Consider the following 22016-nt stretch of genomic DNA (forward strand, 5'->3'; position numbering starts at 1 on the left):
TGCTCACAAAATGTTATTGCCCTTAAGTTTACATCCGCGCAGCTTTTAAAGCACAAGCTCTGCATTAGGGGCAAATATTCAATAATAATAATAATAATGATACATTTTATTTATAGAGGTTTGAGTTTTGCCGTGGGTGTGTGTGTGCCCCTTAAGTTTAGATCAGTGCCTATGACATAATCAGTGATGTCATAAGATGATTTTACTCTTATGACATCACTGATGACATCAGTTACGTCACAATACCTCCTATGACATCATCAGTGGGAAACAAATTGACAAAAACTATAGGCAGCGCTCGATTCCTAGGCTCGCCCATTTTGCGAGCACGCTTTCCTGTTTCCATGTCTGCTGTCTGACTGTTTCCTGCCTGTTTTCCTCTCTGTCTGACTTTCCTCTTTCCGTCCATGTCTGCCTGTTTTCATGTCTTTTGACTGACTTTTTCTGTTCAAAGCCTGTTTACATGTCTGTTGTCTGACTTTTTCTGTTTCCTTCCTGTTTCCATGTCTGGTGTGTGACTGTTTCCTGCCCGTTTTCCTGTCTGTTGTCTGACTGTTTTCATGTCTGTTGTCTGATTGTTTCCTGTTTCCTACCTGTTTTCATGACTGTTATCTTACTGTTTCCTGTTTCCTGCATGTTTTCATGACTTTTTATTGTCTGTTTTATTTTATTGTCTGTTTGTTGACTGACTGTTTCCCGCCTGTTGCAGCTGGCCGGTGTGATGTGGGTGATGACACACATCGGAGCTGTCTTCAATGGAATCACCATCCTCATCCTCGGTAAGACCCAAGTTCCGAGCATGGACGTTTACATATCAGGTGTGAACAGGCTCACTGACTGACTGGTTTAAATAGCAGGTGTGAACAGGCTCACTGACTGACTGGTTTAAATAGCAGGTGTGAATAGGGCTGGGTATCGTTCAATTTTTTTTATACCGATACCTTGAGTTCGATACGGTTCATGAACAATACTTTTTTCGATATACTTTACTTTTTTATATATTTTTTATTTTCAATTTTAACAATGTATATGAACAAAAATGAACAAGCTCAGACACAGTAAAGGGGAAAAAACAACAACATGATGTGGCGCTACCATCCATATAAGGTGCTTATATATTTGTAAGAGATGTCGCGCATGGGGTCCCATGCAAAGCATCCAACAGAAACCAGCCGGGCAAGTCAACCACCGTCCCTAACCTCTTCGAGGTAGGCTAGAAACGGGTCCCAAATAGTTAGAAACTTTTTAAGTGAGTTGGTTCTCAAGGATCTGAGCCTCCCCATCCTTATAACAGAGATCATGTCCGTCAACCACAGTTGGAGAGAAGGTGAAGAGGGAGACTTCCATTCCTTCAGAATTAGTTTCTTGGCAACAGTTGTCCCCAGTGACAGAGACTGTTGCACAGCTGTGGGGAAGCCCAGAGAGGACTCGAGAGATGGCGAGTTCTGCCTCCGGCTGCAGGGTAATTTTGTAGGCCTTAGAGTAGAGGTCTTCACGGATCTACTCGGACCCTAGGACCCGGGACCCGACCCGAGACCCGTACGGGGCCGGGTCCATATTTCTTATGGTCAATTAAGGTCCCCACGGGTCCGGGTCTATTTATCCTTATGTGTAATAAGAGTGGATCCGAGAAGACCCGTGATCAGCGCTGATCACGAGAGAAACGCATCAAAACAGTGCACGTGAGGCTTGTTGTCACAAACTGCAAGTAAATCCATAGAGAAAATAAGTAGCAAAGAGCGTTTACATGAGGCGCATGTGAGCGCATGGGTACACAATGCGTCTCAGGCAAACAAGGAAGTGATTTTCGTTGCAGAGAGGTAAACCTCTTTCTGGTTCCTCTCGCTATGGATTTACTTTGAAAATGACAGTTTCCCGTACTTTGGATTATTATTTGATGATCGCATGGTGAGTACACAAGTCACAACATGTATGTGATTGTTTCTAGCGCTGTTGTGTGTGTTTTTGGGCGAATGAACGGCGGTAGCATAGAGACTGCCACTGACTGTACTATCTAACTAGCGTTAACAGTAGCAGCCCCCATGTTTCACTGTGAAACACACTTTCTAATGCACGCACATGGTGAAGATGTTGGCGGCGTGTCCCTTCGCATTTAACGTTAGCCATGTGGTTTTCAGTCAGCAAGAAGAATAACAGAAAACGTGGATTTATTTTTTTATTACACATTTCTTGGCAGGGATGAATGGATAATATGCATTACGTCACGGTCAGGCAGTGTCCGGAGCAGCAGCTCGACAGCGTCAACCAGGGGAGAATATGCTATAACGTTAGTTAATAAAGATGCCCAAAGTTTCATTTGATATAGCCTACAACTTGTAGCAGTTAACAAGCAACTTTGACGTCGGCACCACTAGTCTCTGCCTCGGTATTTCTCGGATCTGCACGGGGCCGGGTCTCAGATTTCTAATAATAGACGGGTCCACTCCGGGTCCGACATTTCTCGGTTCTGAACGGGGCCGGGTCTCAGATTTCTAATAATAGACGGGTCCACTCCGGGTCCGGGCACAAATGTCCCGGGTCCATTAGGGTCCGGGTCCGTGATTTAGGACCCGTGAAGACCTCTACCTTAGAGTACCAGTCAAATATTTTGGCCCAGAATCCCGACAGTGAAGACAAAGTGCCCTCTGACTAGTGCTGCACGATTAATCCAACCGCAACCGCGATGTCAGCACGTGCGATTACATAACCGCAAAAGGGTGCAATTATTTAAAAAAAAAATCTGTGTTTTTGTGTGTGTGAGAGAGAGAGAGAGAGAGAGAGAGAGAGAGAGAGAGAGAGAGAGAGAGAGAGAGAGAGAGAGAGAGAGAGAGAGAGCGTGTGTGACCAATCAGACTGACTACCCGCCCGACAGCCCAGTCAGTCAGACAAGATGATGCCGAGGAGCAAGCAGGTGATGAGCTGGTGGGAAAAAGAAACGCTACCTCTGTTATTTGGCGTTATTTTGATTACCGGTTGAATGACAGTGAGCAAAAAGATGTAATTTGCAAAACATGCCAAATAAAAGTTGCTACCTCACGTGGCGTGGCAACACGACAAATTTATACCAGCACCTGAGACAGCACAAGGCACGGCTGGACTGCAGTGTATTCTTACCGGTGCAATGGCCGGCGGGCCGTTGCGAAATGGGCCTCTCAGGTTGTGAAAATGTATGTATTATGTATTTGATTGGGCCGGTAGCGGCCCATTCAGGCGTCAATAATGAATGATTCTGGTCTCTGGAGTGGCCCTCTAACCAATGCTAATGTATAGCATTGTAATTTAGGATGTTACCTGAAGGCAACACAGGTGGTGACAGCCAATGACATGCACGGAAAACGTATGTATGTCTGTGTGTGTCTCTGACCACAGAGAGAGAAAGAGAAACTGTTCCTCGTGTTATATTTATTTCCTCCGTCTTGCTGCTGCTCTGGGAGTGCACGCGAGAACTGCTGCATTAACCCACTCTGCTAACAGACGTGTTGTTTAAAGATGTTGTTGGTGCTCCCTCTAACTCCACAATGTGCAAGATAGTAATAGGCTATGTGTCTCTGTATAGGCGGGTGCACAACGCACACACCCTGCTGAGAGCAGCGCACACACATGCTGACATGCTGCGCTGCTGAGACGCACAGTGTGCGACTGAAATGTCTGCACTTTGAAAAAATCAGTGTTATGTTTAGTACTTGTTCAAAAGGCCGTCTATCAGCGCCGTTTGCTGAGGATGCAGATCAGGTACGCGCTGGGGATTGGAACGGACTCGTGCTGTAGCGGGCATGCGCTGGAGAGGTGAAGTGCGAGCGGACAGAGAGAAGAAAGCGAGTGAGGAGCATGGTTCATGTCCGCGGTTCAGAGACTGATCTCAGTTAGTATTGTGTGCGTGCGTCCCTGAGACCTGGCTGTAAGTCATGTCACTGTTTAAGTTATCAGTTAATTGCAGTTAATGTAAAGCATAAGTTTATATTCATGTTGGAGATTTGGTTACCCTAGAAGGATGCGTCATGCGTGATGGATTCCGCTCCTAGTACATGTGGCTGTTAACACGTTGAGTGCCAAAGACGAGATATCTCGGCTTACATAAACATTTTTTTTTTTTGACGGTGGGATGTGCATCTAACCCTTTTACATCTCTTATATAAGTATTGGACGTGTACAACCCATTCCACCGACCCACTAAGTGGCGACAAGGAAGGAGGAAGGCAAGCAAAAAGCAGTGTGACGAAGCCATTCTCATGAAAATGGATTGGCGAAAACGCTTTCGTTTTCGCGCTGATTGCTGGCAGTGCGGGATTGCAAATTTGCATAATAGATTACGGATGGAACACACTTTGAAACACGCAGCATAAATATGACCAGAATCGCAAAAGCTTCATCAAAGCTCTCAACCAAAACTCCAAGAAGCGAGCGAGTCCAACCAGACTTCCTCAAAGAGCGGCCGCGCAGACAGGCACAGCCGCACAGCAGCAGCAAAGCAGTGAGACTGGTGACAAGCTTGTGACACGGCCGCTGCAGCAAAGAAGAACGCCCACAGTTACGGATGGAACACACTTTGAAACACGCAGCATAAATATGACCAGAATCGCAAAAGCTTCATCAAAGCTCTCAACCAAAACTCCAAGAAGCGAGCGAGTCCAACCAGACTTCCTCAAAGAGCGGCCGCGCAGACAGGCACAGCCGCACAGCAGCAGCAAAGCAGTGAGACTGGTGACAAGCTTGTGACACGGCCGCTGCACTGTCTTACTGATGCCAAAAATGAATGGTTAAAGTGACTGTTCTATCGAATTTCACAAAAAGCCGTGCATCTCTGAATAATTTTTCTGACGCTGAAACCATGCTGTATTCAACTGCTAATGCTTACATAACTACTAACTCTACAAACTAACTCTTTTAGACAGAGAAAGCACACATTCTATTAGTTCTTTTTAGATGATTGGTGTTCACGAAGTCTTAACAGAAAAGAATCCTCGGCTCTTGTAAAATGAGCCAGAATCCTCAAAAAAAAACCTGGCAGAACCTACCTACAGCATTGAAAAAAGGGCTGGCAGTCAATGTGTTAAAGGAGAATTTCGTTTTTTTTTAACCTGGACCCATCTCCTGGCATTAATTATGATTTGGCCACTCACCCAGCGATCTCCGCGGCGTTTCTGGCTGTCCTAGCGTTGTTTTGAGATCAATAGCGTCCAAGTCAGTCGTAAAATGGAGCTGATTTGGGGCCAAGTGTGAGCCTGTCTTTCCTGCATCTAAATAGCTATTTTTATTCCCGTTTTCGCCGCATATCGCCATAATCTGATCCGTCAACATCCACCATAGTGATATTTCCCCCCAGGCTATTTCCTGGTCTCTCCCAGGGACCAAATTACCTCAAACGTGATCTCGGTCACCAAGTCTCGTGAAGTCCCGCGATACTTTCCTGCCGACTGGTCAACTAAACAGGTAGGACGCTTTGCGGTGGTGGTTTTAGCGTAACCTATGTGGGGTTTGGCGTAACCTATGTGGGATTCGAAATAACGAAGGTTATGCCAAACCCCACATAGGTTACGCTAAAACCACCACCGCAAAGCGTCCGACCTGTAGTTGACCAGTCGGCAGGAAAGTATCGCGGGACTTCACGAGACTTGGTGACCGAGATCACGTTTGAGGTAATTTGGTCCCTGGGAGAGACCAGGAAATAGCCTGGGGGGAAATATCACTATGGTGGATGTTGACGGATCAGATTATGCCGATATGCGGCGAAAACGGGAATAAAAATAGCTATTTAGATGCAGGAAAGACAGGCTCACACTTGGCCCCAAATCAGCTCCATTTTACGACTGACTTGGACGCTATTGATCTCAAAACAACGCTAGGACGGCCAGAAACGCCCCAGAGATCGCTGGGTGAGTGGCCAAATCATAATTAATGCCAGGAGATGGGTCCAGGTTAAAAAAAAACGAAATTCTCCTTTAATTGAATAATTGATGGAATGCCATACTCCGTGCCTGTCGGGTGCATTGTGGAGACTATGCTATGACTAAAATTATATTAGAAATAGATGTTTGCCCTGCATTAGTATTGTATAATTCATAGTGGTTTGTGGTTTGGTGCACATTTAAATAGTTTTATTGTATCAAGCTTAGGCAAGTAATAGTAATTATTAGTGATTGTTATTTCCACGATATATGTACATGTATGTTGATATGGAGGCTGATATGCTGGCTATGTATGTAGTGAACATACAATAGTTTATGTCAGTATATAGTGTATATACTGTGTGTATGTATGCATAGATGGATATATGTATAACTGATGCTATAGGCTTTGTGGTGGACTAGTTTATTACTGTAATTATAATAATGTATATATATATTTTATTTCTTTACAGAACCACATACACATGTAAACCACGCCCATGTCTGACCATTGCTCAGTCAAGTAAAAGTCTTGAAAGAAGATAAGTTGTCTGCTTCCGTGTTTTACCAGACACACCTGGAGCGAAGTTTAAATCCAATCAGAACCAGCAAGTTATAGTATCATACAGTCCTTTATTATAGCCTCAACAACAGTACTGTACTTATGTCTATTTAATAAGTAACCGTTGAGTTCTCACTGGGCACGTTTATTCAATGCTGCAACATCATTACACCTAAAACCCCTAGACCGGGTCATAACATGTGGCTTTACAAGTAAAACCCTAACCCATGCGAGCGCTAGCTCGAAAAATTGGGCCGATTCGAAATTGTGGGCCTGTCTGACACATGGCAGGTAGCTTTTTTGGTCCCAGTCCAGCCCTGGCACAAGGACAAATATGCTTAAAGAAGCCCAGACGACTACTAGCAACAAAGACCAGCCTGCAACTTCCCAAACAAGACAACAAAGCACGATTCCACAGGTGTTTGCGAGCATTACGCCATATGACAAGTCCTCACGAAGACACAGAGAAATCACCGATGCCATCACTAACTACTTGGCAAGAGACATGGTGCCCATATACAGTGTGCAAAAAAAGGGATTTCGCAAATTGATCGCCACATTGGACCGCAGGTACCAGATACCCGGGCGGAACTATTTAAATGACACGGCAATCCCTCATCATAATAGCAAGTGCCGACGCGAGGTTCAAGCTGAAATGGCCACGGTGAAGTACTTTTCAACGACTACGGACCTGTGGTCGAGTAGGACAAGTGAACCATACATCAGCCTAACTGTGCACTTTATCGACTTTGACCTGAAAAGCCGCTGCTTGCAGACGTCGTATTTTCCCCAGGACCACACCGGAAAAAACATAGCCTCAGGCTTGAAAGAGGCGTTGATCGCATGGGGCCTGTCTGAGGAGCGCCAGGTCGCTATCACAACAGACAACGGCAGTAACATCGTTAAAGTGGTGGAGATCAACCACTGACAGAGGGTCCACTGTTTTGGACATAGACTACACCTTGGCATTGGTAAGTTAAATTGATTTAATCTATTATCGATCTACAGTACACTAATTAAGTGCCTATCTGTCATTTGGACTATGTCCTTATTTATTTGTTTTACCTCTATTATTATTATTATTATTGTGAGCCATTTTCACAGTAGTCATTTTGTGTCTAAAAGGCTGGAAGTAACACAGGTGCAAGCAAAATTTAATGAAGGCCCCAGCACTGGAACACCTAAATGGATTGGAAGTTGGAACCCTTAATGTTTGCTTGCACCTGTGTTACTTCCTGTCTTTTAGACACAAATGGCTACTGCATACACACACACACACACACACACACACACACACACACACACACACACACACACACACACACACACACACACACACACACAGTTAAAAACAACACATCTTTATTCATATTTATGCTTTTTTCAGCTTGCTTCAGATATTTTAGCATGTTTGTCCCAACCTGTAAACCTGCAAGATAAAATACATAAATAAATAGACAGACAGACAGACACACACACACACACACACACACACACACACACACACACACACACACACACACACACACACAGCACACACACACAAAACACTTGACAAACATTTCACACTCAGAAACAACACCTACCATGGACCAAGTTTTCATTCTTTTTATGGTTGTTTTTCTTCACTCATCTCATTCACAGAAAATGCTGTACAAGATGAGGGTGAACGCATCCACAGGGCTACTGGGATACAGTATGCAGGAAGATTGTAGGCCACTTCTTCCACAGCTGGAAGAAAACAGTAGCCTTGAAGGCAGCACAGATTGAGAAGAAGCTTCCAGAGCATGCATGCCTTGGTGACAGACTGCCAAACACGGTGAGGATCCACACAGAAAATGGTAGGAAGAGTCCTGGAACAACAAGCTGCTTTGCACAAGATTCTCTCTTCAGACTGCAAAACGTGCCACCTACTGTCCTCATGGCAGGACCTGGAGGTCCTAGAAGCTGTGAACAAAGCACTCAGTCCACTCCAGGAATTCACAGATGCCCTGTCTGGTGAAAAGCATGTGAGCATCTCTTACCTGAAACCTGTTCTCCATCTCTTTAACACCTCAACGCTGGCTGAAAAGGAAGGAGACTCTGACCTGACCAAATCACTGAAAGGAAAAATCCTGGACTACCTCAACATGAAATATGAAGCCTCGAAGGACCTGCTAAACATGACAACCTTCCTCGAGCCAAGGTTCCGAACACAGTACATCAGTGCAGAAGAGACCCAGACGATAAGGGGACGAGTGACCTCTGAGTTGATGGAAATTCAGCAGCAGCGCCAGCCTGCAGCACAAAGCAGCACAGCGATGCAGCTAAAGCCAAGAAGAAAACGTTGGTCAGTTTCTTCAAGGGCAGTGCAGACACAGCAAGAATATCAGCGTCGTCATCGTCACCACAGTTTGATCCCATGGTACAGTGTAGAGAAGCAGTGGCTGCTGAACTCAACACTTACATCTACATGCCCTGTATCGACCAGGAAGAAGATCCACTGAAATGGTGGAAGTGCCACAAAATAATCTTCCCTTGGCTGTCGAAACTAGCACAGAAATATCTGTGCATACAAGCAACAAGCTCTGCTTCAGAGAGAGCTTTTAGCACTGGTGGTAATGTTGTATCAGCCCATCGCTCCTGTCTCAAACCAGCCAAGGTAGACATGTTTTTTTTTGCAAATAATCTCTGAAGTGGTAGATGTAAGCTTTTAGAAAGAGGATATGGAAATACATAGTGCAACTTGGGGAAAAAAAGGTAAACCAATTTATTGGTTTGGGTTTGATTGAGTGAAGTATCATTTTTCTTTTATCCAGTTTCATTTTTAGAAGGGGTTGCAAACTAGGGATGCGGAGTAGGAGCACATTCCTGAATCGATCATTGGTAACGAAACAATCTATTAGATTAATTGTAATTAAAAATACCAAATTGACTACATTTTTCCTCTCTTTCAATCAGTCAGACCCTGAGATACCGTAGTTATATTCTGCCAAGTGCGCCCTCTGGTGGGTTCATTGAAACATTACTTTACATCCCTCCCTACTACAAACTATACCCCATTTTGTAACTTAATCTAAAAAATGTATGTTCCAGTTGCACCTGCTTATATGTCCATGTTTGGGCATTCAAAATGTCTTATTTGAATGAAAAATAATGATATGTTACATTTCATTTTGTTGCACTAAGTACGTTTGCACAAATACCTTTAAGTTTACAGAAGTGTCTTTGGGACTTTGCAGAAATGCTTTAAGTTTACATACATAACCTTTGCAGAAATGTTAAGTATATCTATATAAGTCTCTTACATTTGGCAGAAAATATGTCTTAAGTTTACAGAAATACCTTTGCAGAATGTCTTAAATTTACAGAAATACCTTTGCAGAATATTACGTTTACAGAAATGCATTTGCAGAATGTTTACATTAGGTGCTTTTGCACTTGGAAAAACCTTTAATTTACAGAAATGCATTTGCAGAATGTTTACATTAGGTGCTTTTGCACTTGGAAAACCTTTAATTTACATAAATGCCTTTGTAGAATGTTTACATTAGGTGCTTTTGCACTTGGAAAAACCTTTTGTTTACAGAAATGCCTTTGAAGAATAGGTGCCTTTGCACTTGAAATGCCTTCACGTTTACAGGAATGCCTTTGCACAAATACCCGTTTTCAGTTTACAGAAGAGAAGGCCTTTGCAGTTTGCACTAGGCAGAAATGTTTATTTTGATAAATATATTTTTGTTTTTTAATTTTGAAATATCAATGTTATTAATTAACAGTACTGTACACATTTTCTGTGTTTGTATACAGTAAGTTTGGATGTTTTTGAGAAATACACATTTTGAAATCCTCAGTAATCCATCTCTGCATTTTCCTTGATAACCAAGCAAGTGTAGACTCATGATACCATTTGTTTATTATTACTTTTTATTTTTTGTCAATATTTACATACGAACAAGACAAACAGGCTCAGACACAGGAAAACGAAAGAAAAAACAAACAAAAACACATGACAACAACATTCAGTATTAGGTCGTGCTACCAGTCACGTAAGGTGCTTATATGCTTATAAGGTATTATAAGGTATTATAGGTATTGTGCCTGGGATCCCACACAGGGGGTCCGTGGGGAACCAGTCTGGCGAATCACCCGTCGCCCCCCAACCTAAACGAGGCTAGAAACGGGTTCCAAATGGCAGAGAATTTCTTAAGTGAGTCGGTCCTCAGGAACCTAAGTCTCTCCATCCGTATAACAGAGGTCAAATCCGTCAGCCACAATTGAAAAGAGGGTTAAGAGGGGGACTTCCATTCCTTCAGGATTAGTTTCTTGGCAACAGTTGTCCCTTGTGTCAGAGACTGTTTCACAGCTGTAGGGAAGTTCAGAGAAGACTCCGAGCAGCCAAAGATGGCGAGTTCTGCCTCTGGCTGAAGGGCTATTTTGTAGGCCTTAGAGTACCAGTCAAATATTTTGGCCCAGAATCCCGTTAGTGAAGGGCAGAACCAAAAGGCATGAGATAGTGTGCCCTCCGACACTTGACACATTTCACACAGTGGTGATACTGTCACAACGTAAGATTTGTTTGAATGGACCCCAAAGCAGACACAGAGGCAGTTCTTAAAAGGTGTAACAAAAATATTTATTGAACCAAGGATCGGAGGAGCCGGGTGGACAGAAGCCAGGGCGGGCGACGAAGAGAGCAGAGCGGCACGTAAGTCTGAGTGGAATCCTGGACACAGCAGACAGCTGGATGCACACGGCAAAACACGAGACCTGGGCACAGAGAAAAACACGAGTCAAAAACGAGTTTCCAGAAACACCAGAGGAATGTACCGCAAACAGGAGACGTGGAGAGACACCGGAGCAGCATGGACAACTACCAGGTAAGTAGAAAGTATAATCTGGCGATGATCCTCTGACAGCCCAGGGTATATATAGGTGAGCAGGTTGATTGGAAGATCACCCCCAGCCGTGCAGCTGCGCCCAGGTACCAGGTTCACTCCGCCCACAACACACAAGAGAGGGGAGACACAGGGAGAGAGAGAGACAAACAATACAAACACCCAACTGTCTCCCGACAGATACAGTAGGATAAATCTTGTGTAAGTTCTGCTTGGAGTAGTGGAGATGGTGAGCAACTTTAAATTGGATCAGCTGGTGTCTGCTATTAACTGAGCAGAGTTGCACATGATACCATTTGTTTATAAAATCGCAATCACAATCGCAAATCGTAATATTGTCCACTATAATCGCCAATCGCACCTTTTCCCCAAATGGTGCAACAAAAGAGTGAGACAAAGGGGAAGAACTTGTGCAACTTATGCTTAGAATAGTGAAAACAGTGAGCAACTTTAAATATAATCAGCTGGTGTCTACTATTAACTGAGCAGAGTTGGACCACAGACAAACTCCTTTCCCATATAATGTCAGATAATTCAATATCAAGTTCCTTCTGCCATGCTTCTCTAATCCTCTCAGTAGAGGTCATGGTGCATCAAACAGACATACAAATCTAGAAATAAGATGCCTGGAGTGAAGAGGGCTCAGCAAAACATAGAAAAAGGCATGTTCATTTGGGAGCGCTTCAAAGGTTTGAATCTTGGATCGAACATGATTTCTGATTTACAGGAATCTGAGCCAGTTAGAAAAATCACAAATTGAAATGATGATACAAATCTTTATTTTTATTTTTTGAAAGCAGTTTTACAGCATACAAAAATAAAACCTACTGTATTTAACACAACTCGAAGTTGTCTAAACTTATTGCCTTCCCTACAAAAGTACAAAGAAAAGAAATGTAAAACAAATAAATCAAAGTAAGTAAAAGTTACTCCCAGCACGAATGCACAGAGTGCTGTACATAATATGTCAGTCAAAAACATTATAGTAGTAATCAGTAGTAGTCAGTAAATACAAACTTTTGTCAATTTATAATGTTAACATATATCAGACTTGTGTATTCATGTATAAATAGGTACACCTATCGCATGATTTACCTATTGTTTTTCAGAATTTTTTTAAAGTTTCTTCAGACATACATTCATATTCCACAAGACACTCTAAGGACTTTCATCTTCCATTTTGTCGGACTTCCCTTAACCAATACTCATTGAAATACAGAGGACCATCTCTTTGGAACAATTTACTTCCATCACTAAAAACAATACTTACATTATCATCATTCAAGAAACATCTGAAAAGGACCCTACTGTAATTTTATTTAATTTGTTGTGTTTCTTAACTTAACTAACTTGTTGTATAATTTCCTTGCTAATTCTAGATTTTGTTAATTTTATTGTTTAGTCTATAAACCATACTATTATGTAATATTTTTTCTGTTCTTTCTTTCGTTCTTTCTTTTTATTTGTTTTCCTTTTTTAAATATATCTGTTGAATTTGATATGGGGGAGGTACCTTTATAAGCCATTTTTGGCTTCCAACCTCTCCTGCACAATAAGCATTTTTTTTTTTTAATGATTTCTGTATTATGTATTTGTGTGCAAATAAACATAAACATAAACATAAACATAGGCCTACATGGCACTAGGGCATAATAGTAACATAAAATGGTGGGCTTACAGAGCAAAAATAGGATCAAATCTTAAAAACAACATGCAAACATAAAACCAAGTACAAGAAAACAGTGAGGTGATGATCGGCCTAAGACTGTTCAAACGCCTGCTTGAATAAGTGCGTTTTCAGGTGTCCCTTGAACAGGTTGAGGGAGGCAGCCGATCTCAGGACCGGGGGAAGTGCATTCCAGAGTCTAGGGGCGGCCGCCCCAAACGCCCGGTCCCCCCTGGTCTTTAGTCGGGTCCTGGGCACTGCCAGGAGCCCCTGGTCTGAGGACCTCAGAGAATGGGTGTTTTGGTGTCGTGGAATGAGGTCGCAGATGCAGGCTGGGGCTTGGCCGTTTAGAGCTTTGTAAGTGATTAACAGGATCTTATACTGGATCCTGAAATGAACTGGTAACCAGTGCAGGGAGGCTAGAATGGGGGAAATATGGCAGGACTTTTTAGACCTGGTGAGTAAGCGGGCGGCAGCGTTTTGGACCAGCTGCAGACGATGTACAGATCAAATCATTGCAAAAGGGGAGTTGCAAGTCAGTGTTTAATGCTCACTACTGCATACTAGGCTTGGCTCAGTTCTTCAGGGAACAGACAGCCTGCTTCTGGCTGATGTGTGAAGGGATTGACCCCCTCTGTCATTGTAGCGTTATTATGAAACTCACACCGTGTCACCGCATGACACGTCATTGTACCCTCAGCGAGGAGAGAGAGAGAGAGAGATGGGGGTTAGTTTATCACCGCACCTACAGTATTACTAGAGTAGCCTAACATTAACTAACCATGTAAACAACCATGTACGATTGTTGCTAAACGTTAAGTTTGGTTACCTGCTAAAATCCCGGGCCAGTCTTATCGATCGCCGTGCTCAGATGTGGAAGGAGCTTTAAGATGATGATGGTCCGGCTCGCTCTTCTTGCATTCAAACACGGTGCATCTTTCTGCTCGTAAATTGATCTCATGCACGGTCAAATGTTTCATCATATTCGTCGTGTTGCCAGTCTTGGCACCAATCTTCTTCTTGTCACATATATGGCATCGAGCTTTAGATAGTCATATAGCCACACTTTTGATTTGCTTGGTATTGTTTCTGCAGTCCGCACGCACCCCACAGCACCCCCCATTTTCCCCCCAACCCCGCCCACCGGGCCCGACCACACACCACTCCCACCCCAGGCCACCCACGCACCCACACCCACCCCAGCGATTAAACATTATTTCGATCTTCCAGTCAAACTGTCATGTTAACTCCACCAGACCATAATCACACACCTATTGGTCAAAGGCTGAATAACCACTCCAACTGAGTAGCCAGAATAGGTATGTCTTTACAATTCAATAGACTGCCATTTCACTCACAAATAACAAGACAAGGAAACAATGGATTAAATAATCCCAACTCACTGGCAGAGCAGAAGTCAGTTTTGAGACAGGACAGAGCAGAGGGCAGCCAGCACAAAGGTCCGTTTGTAGAGGGCAGAGGATGGCTGTTAGTCTGTAATCACACACACACACACACACACACACACACACACACACACACACACACACACACACACACACACACACACACACACACACACACACACACACAAACACACACACATTTAAATACTTTTATTTGGATCTAAAGTACAGCAAATATTACAGACCCAAACATTTTAGAAGAAGGCCGCAGTACAGTACATTTATATTGAACCAGACACTTAAGCACAGGAAAAGACATTGCAGCAAGATGATGACTTAAATATAATGTATGCAAACTAACATATGTAAGCATGTTTAGCACTCAAGGGTATACAAAGCATTGTCTTCTCCAGATAAAGAGGCTGCCTATTATGGCTGAAATGGAGCAGTATTTTGCTAATTTTTTTGCATCAGGCTTTAGCAGCCTGCCTAGTTGCAGTCCACGGAGCACGAGTTTGTGGACATGCCCCAGACTCCCAAACACAAGCACAATGAGTTGGCCACACACACACACACACACACACACACACACACACACACACACACACACACACACACACACACACACACACACACACACACACACACACACACACACACACACACACACACACACACACACAAAGGCTGAATAACCACTCCAACTGACTAGTGTTATGTCTTTACAATTCAATAAACTGCCATTTTACTCAAAAATAACAAGACAAGGAAACAATGGATTAAATAATCCCAACTCACAGAGCAGAAGTCATTTTGTAGACAGGGCAGAGGCAGAGCAGAGGTCAGCTTGTAAGTAGGGGTGGGCGATATAGTCAAAAAATTTATCGATATAAAAAAAAGAAGTCATATCAGTCGATATAGATAATTATTGATCATTTTTTAATTAACTATTTTTAATAAAGACCACAAGACAAAAGGTTGAATTTAACCACTTTTGGACCACAATTAAAAACACAAATTGAGTGTTTCAAGGGATATATTGATCTATAGTGAACTATATTCTTATTGTATTGATGAAGTATCTATTGCTGATATATACTGCTATTGTAACTACTGTATACTGTAATCACACACACACACACACACACACACACACACACACACACACACACACACACACACACACACACACACACACACACACACACACACACACCTACCTATTGGTCAAAGGTTGAATAACCACTCCAACTGAATAGGTATGTCTACAACTCAATAGACTGCCATTTCAATCAAAAATAAGAGAAAACAACGGATTATATAATCCCAACTCACTGGCAGAGCAGAGGTCAGCTTGTAGACAGGGTGAGGCAAACCTCAGCTTGTAGACAGGGGAGCCAGAGCAGAGGTCAGCTTGTAGACAGGGGAGCCAGAGCAGAGGTCAGCTGGTAGACAGGATGAGGCAGAGGTCAGCTTGTAGACAGGGTGAGGCAGAGGTCAGCTTGTAGACTGGGTGAGGCAGAGGTCAGCTTGTAGACTGGGTGAGGCAGAGGTCAGCATAGACAGGGTGAGGCAGAGGTCAGTTTGTAGACAGGGTGAGGCAGAGGTCAGCTTGTAGACTGGGTGAGGCAGAGGTCAGCATAGACAGGGTGAGGCAGAGGTCAGCTTGTAGACAGGGTGAGGCAGAGGTCAGCTTGTAGACAGGGTGAGGCAGAGGTCAGCTTGTAGACAGGGTGAGGCAGAGGTCAGCATAGACAGGGGAGCCAGAGCAGAGGTCAGCTTGTAGACAGGATGAGGCAGAGATCAGCTTGTAGACAGGGTGAGGCAGAGGTCAGCTTGTAGACAGGGTGAGGCAGAGGTCAGCTTGTAGACAGGGTGAGGCAGAGGTCAGCTGGTAGACAGGATGAGGCAGAGGTCAGCTTGTAGACAGGAGCCAGAGCAGAGGTCAGCTTGTAGACAGGGTGAGGCAGAGGTCAGCTTGTAGACAGGGTGAGGCAGAGGTCAGCTTGTAGACAGGGCAGCCAGAGCAGAGGTCAGCTTGTAGACAGGGTGAGGCAGAGGTCAGCTTGTAGACAGGGCAGCCAGAGCAGAGGTCAGCTTGTAGACAGGGTGAGGCAGAGGTCAGCTTGTAGACAGGGTGAGGCAGAGGTCAGCTTGTAGACAGGGCAGCCAGAGCAGAGGTCAGCTTGTAGACAGGATGAGGCAGAGGTCAGCTTGTAGACAGGGTGAGGCAGAGGTCAGCTTGTAGACAGAGTGAGGCAAAGCTCAGCTTGTAGACAGGGTGAGGCAGAGGTCAGCTTGTAGACAGAGTGAGGCAAAGCTCAGCTTGTAGACAGGGTGAGGCAGAGGTCAGCTTGTAGACAGGGTGAGGCAGAGGTCAGCTTGTAGACAGGGTGAGGCAGAGGTCAGCTTGTAGACAGGGTGAGGCAAAGCTCAGCTTGTAGACAGGGTGAGGCAGAGGTCAGCTTGTAGACAGGGCAGCCAGAGCAGAGGTCAGCTTGTAGACAGGGCAGCCAGAGCAGAGGTCAGCATAGACAGGGTGAGGCAGATGTCAGCTTGTAGACAGGGAAGCCAGAGCAGAGGTCAGCATAGACAGGGTGAGGCAGAGGTCAGCTTATAGACAGGGTGAGGCAGAGGTCAGCTTGTATACAGGATGAGGCAGAGGTCAGCTTGTAGACAGGGTGAGGCAGAGCAGAGGTCAGCTTGTAGACAGGGGAGCCAGAGCAGAGGTCAGCTTGTAGACAGGGTGAGGCAGAGGTCAGCTTGTAGACAGGGCAGCCAGAGCAGAGGTCAGCTTGTAGACAGGGTGAGGCAGAGGTCAGCTTGTAGACAGGGTGAGGCAGAGGTCAGCTTGTAGACAGGATGAGGCAGAGGTCAGCTTGTAGACAGGGTGAGGCAGAGGTCAGCTTGTAGACAGGGTGAGGCAGAGGTCAGCTTGTAGACTGGGTGAGGCAGAGGTCAGCTTGTAGACTGGGTGAGGCAGAGGTCAGCTTGTAGACAGGGTGAGGCAGAGCTCAGCTTGTAGACAGGCTGAGGCAGAGCAGAGGTCAGCTTGTAGACAGGGTGAGGCAGAGCAGAGGTAAGCTTGTAGACAGGGGAGCCAGAGCAGAGGTCAGCATAGAGAGGATGAGTCAGAGGTCAGCTTGTAGACAGGGTGAGGCAGAGGTCAGCTTGTAGACAGGGTGAGGCAGAGGTCAGCTTGTAGACAGGGTGAGGCAGAGGTCAGCTTGTAGACAGGGTGAGGCAGAGCAGAGGTCAGCTTGTAGACAGGGTGAGGCAGAGGTCAGCTTGTAGACAGGGTGAGGCAGAGCAGAGGTCAGCTTGTAGACAGGGTGAGGCAGAGGTCAGCTTGTAGACAGGGTGAGGCAGAGCAGAGGTGAGCTTGTAGACAGGGGAGCCAGAGCAGAGATTAGCTTGTAGACAGGGTGAGGCAGAGGTCAGCTTGTAGACAGCGTGAGGCAGAGGTCAGCTTGTAGACAGGGTGAGGCAGAGGTCAGCTTGTAGACAGGGCAGCCAGAGCAGAGGTCAGCTTGTAGACAGGGTGAGGCAAAGCTCAGCTTGTAGACAGGGGAGCTAGAGGAGAGGTCAGCTTGTAGACAGGGTGAGGCAGAGGTCAGCTTGTAGACAGGGCAGTCAGAGCAGAGGTCAGCTTGTAGACAGGAGGCACAGGAGATCACAGGCTGTAAGTCTGTAATAACACAGCAGAGCTGAATGCAGGTTGCAAACCTACTCCAACATATATACACATCTGGCACTATATTTATTAGCTTTGCCTCTTACCAGCAGCATCACACAAAAGTACACATATCTGGCCTTTCACCAGCAGGTGGTATCAATGAGTAAGGTACAGTCAAGCATTACATCACATCAAATAAACTCATCCACAAAATATAACCTACACGTCGGCAACACACAATCACAACAGATAAGCTTAATGCAAAGAGACAGCATAATTAAATGGTTCTTACCTAGAAATTCTTGTTTCTTGACCTTTGCTTGGAAAAGTCTCTGATCAGGTCCTCAAAATCCAGGCCCCCACATAAGCTAAGACTCAATGGCCGTCAAAGAGAGTGCTGAAAGTATTTTCTGACGCATGGTTGTTCTGAGTTCATTTTTTATCCGCTTCAGTTGAGAAAATGTCCTCTCTCCCTCACAGTTGGATACAGGCAGTGTGAGAAAAAGCCTTAGAGCAACAAACACATTGGGGAAAATTGTCTGGAGTCCATTCCTCAGCACAACTTGCAGTAGGTTTGCAGGAGTCTTGTGTCGCTCAGTACTGACAAGACTGGAATCAGAAAAACTGGATCAGCTCGTCAGCTAGGGCCTTGTCCAAGTCAGTTGATTATGAGGAGGAGAGAGCCTCAGCCCGTCTGCGGAGATCAGTGTCATCACAATCCATGTCAAACAGGACACCAAAGCGACCATTTATGTCTCTGTATGTATCCAGCCGTTTGTTCAGTCCTTAGAGCAAAATGTCAGCAATCACATTGAAAGTCTCCACTTTGAACTTTGTACTTCCAGACAGAACTACTTCATTGTCGGCTGTCTCGTCAGCGAAGGCTTTTATTTTGCTCACACGGTGAAACATAAGTGTGCAGCGATTCCAAAAGGCCCACAGCAGTCTTTAGGTCCATGGTCCTCTTTTGCAAGCCTGTGCTTGTAAGCCTGAATCGGTGCAGCACAGTGTCCCAAAATATGGTCATCAGCGCAGTCTCCAGCTTGCCCAGCTTGGTATCCAGCAGCGCAGCGGCCTCGCGCCGTGTGTCCTGTCGCTCCTCATTGTCAGACGCCAACATATGTAAGGCCTCTCTTATTTTACTGTTATTTTCACAAAGAGCTCTTGTGGAGTCCCCTCTGCAGCTCCATCTCGTACTGGAAAGGGATTTTAGCATCAGTGTGATGTCATCAGTGAACACTTTATTCCATCGGTGCGTGGAAGAGGAGCAAAAAGCATACAATGCCTACAGTAAGTCAAAAAACTGGCTTGCTTGCCGACAACTGTTTTCCACGCAGTTCACACCATCCAAATTCAAGGAATGTGGCGCACATGGAATATAATGAATGAATGGGTTCTTTTTCTTAAAGCAGCTATGAGCAACTTTTTCGATTGTTATTAAACAGTATAATTACAATATTGATGCATCACATCTTACCTATAATAGCAGCTGAGACCAAAGCCGTGTGTATCTGAGATTGCTCCCTTAGGTGATTATTAAGTGTGTGTCTGTCTAAACTCGCGTCAACAGGGGGCTCTCTAGAGAGACCGGACTGGGTAACCCGGAAGTGAAACCCGGAAGTGAAACGCAGCTGCCTGCCTATGCCGTTTGCGCTGCCTAGCAACATAACATAAACAATGTGAACGCCACGCATACTCTCGGGAACATCTCTCGTTATATTCTAACAGGTTTTTTGGAAGTTATTTTGTGGTTATGGCGAAGTGGCTGCTGCAAACGGTTTCATTTCACTTCCTGATCTGCCCTGGCTACAGACAGACTAACACTGGCCGATTCACTCGGGGTTCAAGCGAGACTACTCTGCGTTGGTCTCGTCGACTATTAGAGGTAAGATGTGATGCATTGATATTAAATTTATACTGTTTAATAACAATCGAAAAAGTTGCTCGTAGCTGCTTTAAGATGAGCTTGTGATCCGTTATATTTCCCCGACATATTTGACGCATTGTCGTATGCCTGGCCACGGCAATTGGAGAGATCCAGCCCGCAAATCACTGACCATCTTCATCACACAATCAGCCAGACTTGACCCAGTGTGAATGGGTTCAAATCCAATAAAACGCTCCACTACTTTCCCTTCCTCATTCACAAATTGGAACACAAACGTCAGTTGGTCCACGTGAGACATCAGGTGTAGAGTCTACTATCATTGAGAAATATTTTGCTTACTCTAGTTCTGTAGCAATTGCTTGCTTTGTTTTGTCACCCATTAGACCAATGAACTCCTCGCAAATAGTTGAGGACAAGTATTAAGTGTTACCACGGCCCTTCTGACCATAATATGGTCAGAAGATATTAGAGATATTAGATATTAGAGATATGATTATTAGAGATATTATCTCTGAAAAAATTGGATCAAACTGTGAGATCAAGAATGCCCAGGCAATTGCTGGACTGCAACAGTTCATCATCTCCCCGGAAAGGAAGCCCCCTTTCACTCAAGAACTTAATAACTGCACCCTGGGGGTGCAGGCATCCAGCCCGCTGGACTTCGTCGCAAAGGAGCCACAGCACGTCTGGCGTGCCGGGCCATGGAGCCAAACCACCTGCTCCATGAAAGGCTTGTCACAACAACTGAGCCACCCCGGCGCCTCAAGTCCAGACACCCATTTGTTCCTGCTGCTTGGGAACTCCTGCAGCAATGCAGTGAAGCCAACATCAGTGCAGCAAGATGGGCGGATCACCTTTGGAGAATGGAGTGGGAGGTAAACACCTCTAGACTCCATTGCTTCATCCCCGATGTGGGTTCTCCTCCTACTGGGATGGACCTGCCTAGACAGGCATGGGTGAGGCTTAATCGTCTCAGGACCGGCGTCGGGCGTTTCCGCTCATCAATGTTCAGATGGGGCTTGACTCCTAGTGCGACCTGTGAGTGCGGTGCAGAGGAACAGACAGCAGACCATGTCATTCTGGAATGCCCGATGTATCGGGCTCCCAACGGGATGCATGGCCTGCTGTCTGTGGATGACGATACGATGACATGGCTGCTAGAGGTGTGCCCAGAAATATAGCCCGGGTGAACCCCCCCCCAGGCCGGGGTGGTAAAAGGATAGCCCCTCGGCCCCGTACCTGGGGGAGTGGAGAGAAATCACCTAACCCAAACGACAGAGAGACCAAACTATACTTGGTTGTCACCTAGTCTATTCCTAAGTCTCACTGGCCAGGGGGAGCCAAGATTTTAGTTTCAAATATACATACTACAGCATGCACTGGGATGCGTCATCAGTGATGTTAACTGGGGTCGTGAGGTGTTTCGGGTCTGTCAACATCATACACCCTCGCCCAGTAGACCCAGCCGAGGCCGATTACGACCCCGACCCGCACCAACTAACGTGGGTATAACTTTTCCTGCATGCCTCTACATGACAGCCAATCACCAGCCGTATTAGAGCATGGTGCAAGCATAGTGCACGCTTATAGGCATTTTTGTTTTGGTATCGAAAATTGGTATCGATTGACAAGGCATGTTTTGATACCCCTTAGTATCGATGCTTTTGCTTCAGTGCCAAGAAAGTATCATAGTTCGATACCCAGCCCTAGGTGCGAACAGGCTCACTGACTGACTGACTGACTGACTGACTGGTTTAAATAGCAGGTGTGAACAGGCTCACTGACTGACTGGTTTAAATAGCAGGTGTGAACATGCTCACTGACCAGTCCCTCCAGGATTTCGGGGAGCTTTTTTGTGATTATTGCGGTCATAAATGCTTGATTTTGCTGCGGCTTTTCTCAAAATTTGCGATGCAATTTGAGACATTTTATGTGATTTTTTGCGGTAAAATTGCGGAGTTGCGGGGAAAAAATGCAATTTAATTTTACATTTTTTCCAACTATCATCCAATGAAGATAGAGTAATCTCTAATCACTTCCTATGAAAAAATATAAT

General features: G+C 45.0%; 1 protein-coding gene across 1 annotated transcript in view; it reads left to right on the forward strand.

The window, feature by feature from the left end:
- LOC310775931 (reticulon-3-B-like) overlaps nucleotides 1-22016 on the forward strand; it is a gene marked incomplete at both ends in the record, with an annotated part of 57807 nt that overhangs the window by 24145 nt on the left and 11646 nt on the right. The window contains one exon of the mRNA XM_083636053.1: nucleotides 710-779. Coding sequence (XP_083492179.1) covers nucleotides 710-779 — 70 coding nt within the window. The remainder of the gene's footprint in view (nucleotides 1-709; nucleotides 780-22016) is intronic.

This window comes from Poromitra crassiceps (assembly GCF_964638095.1).
Source record: "Poromitra crassiceps genome assembly, chromosome: 4".
NCBI classification, from domain to species: domain Eukaryota; kingdom Metazoa; phylum Chordata; class Actinopteri; order Beryciformes; family Melamphaidae; genus Poromitra; species Poromitra crassiceps.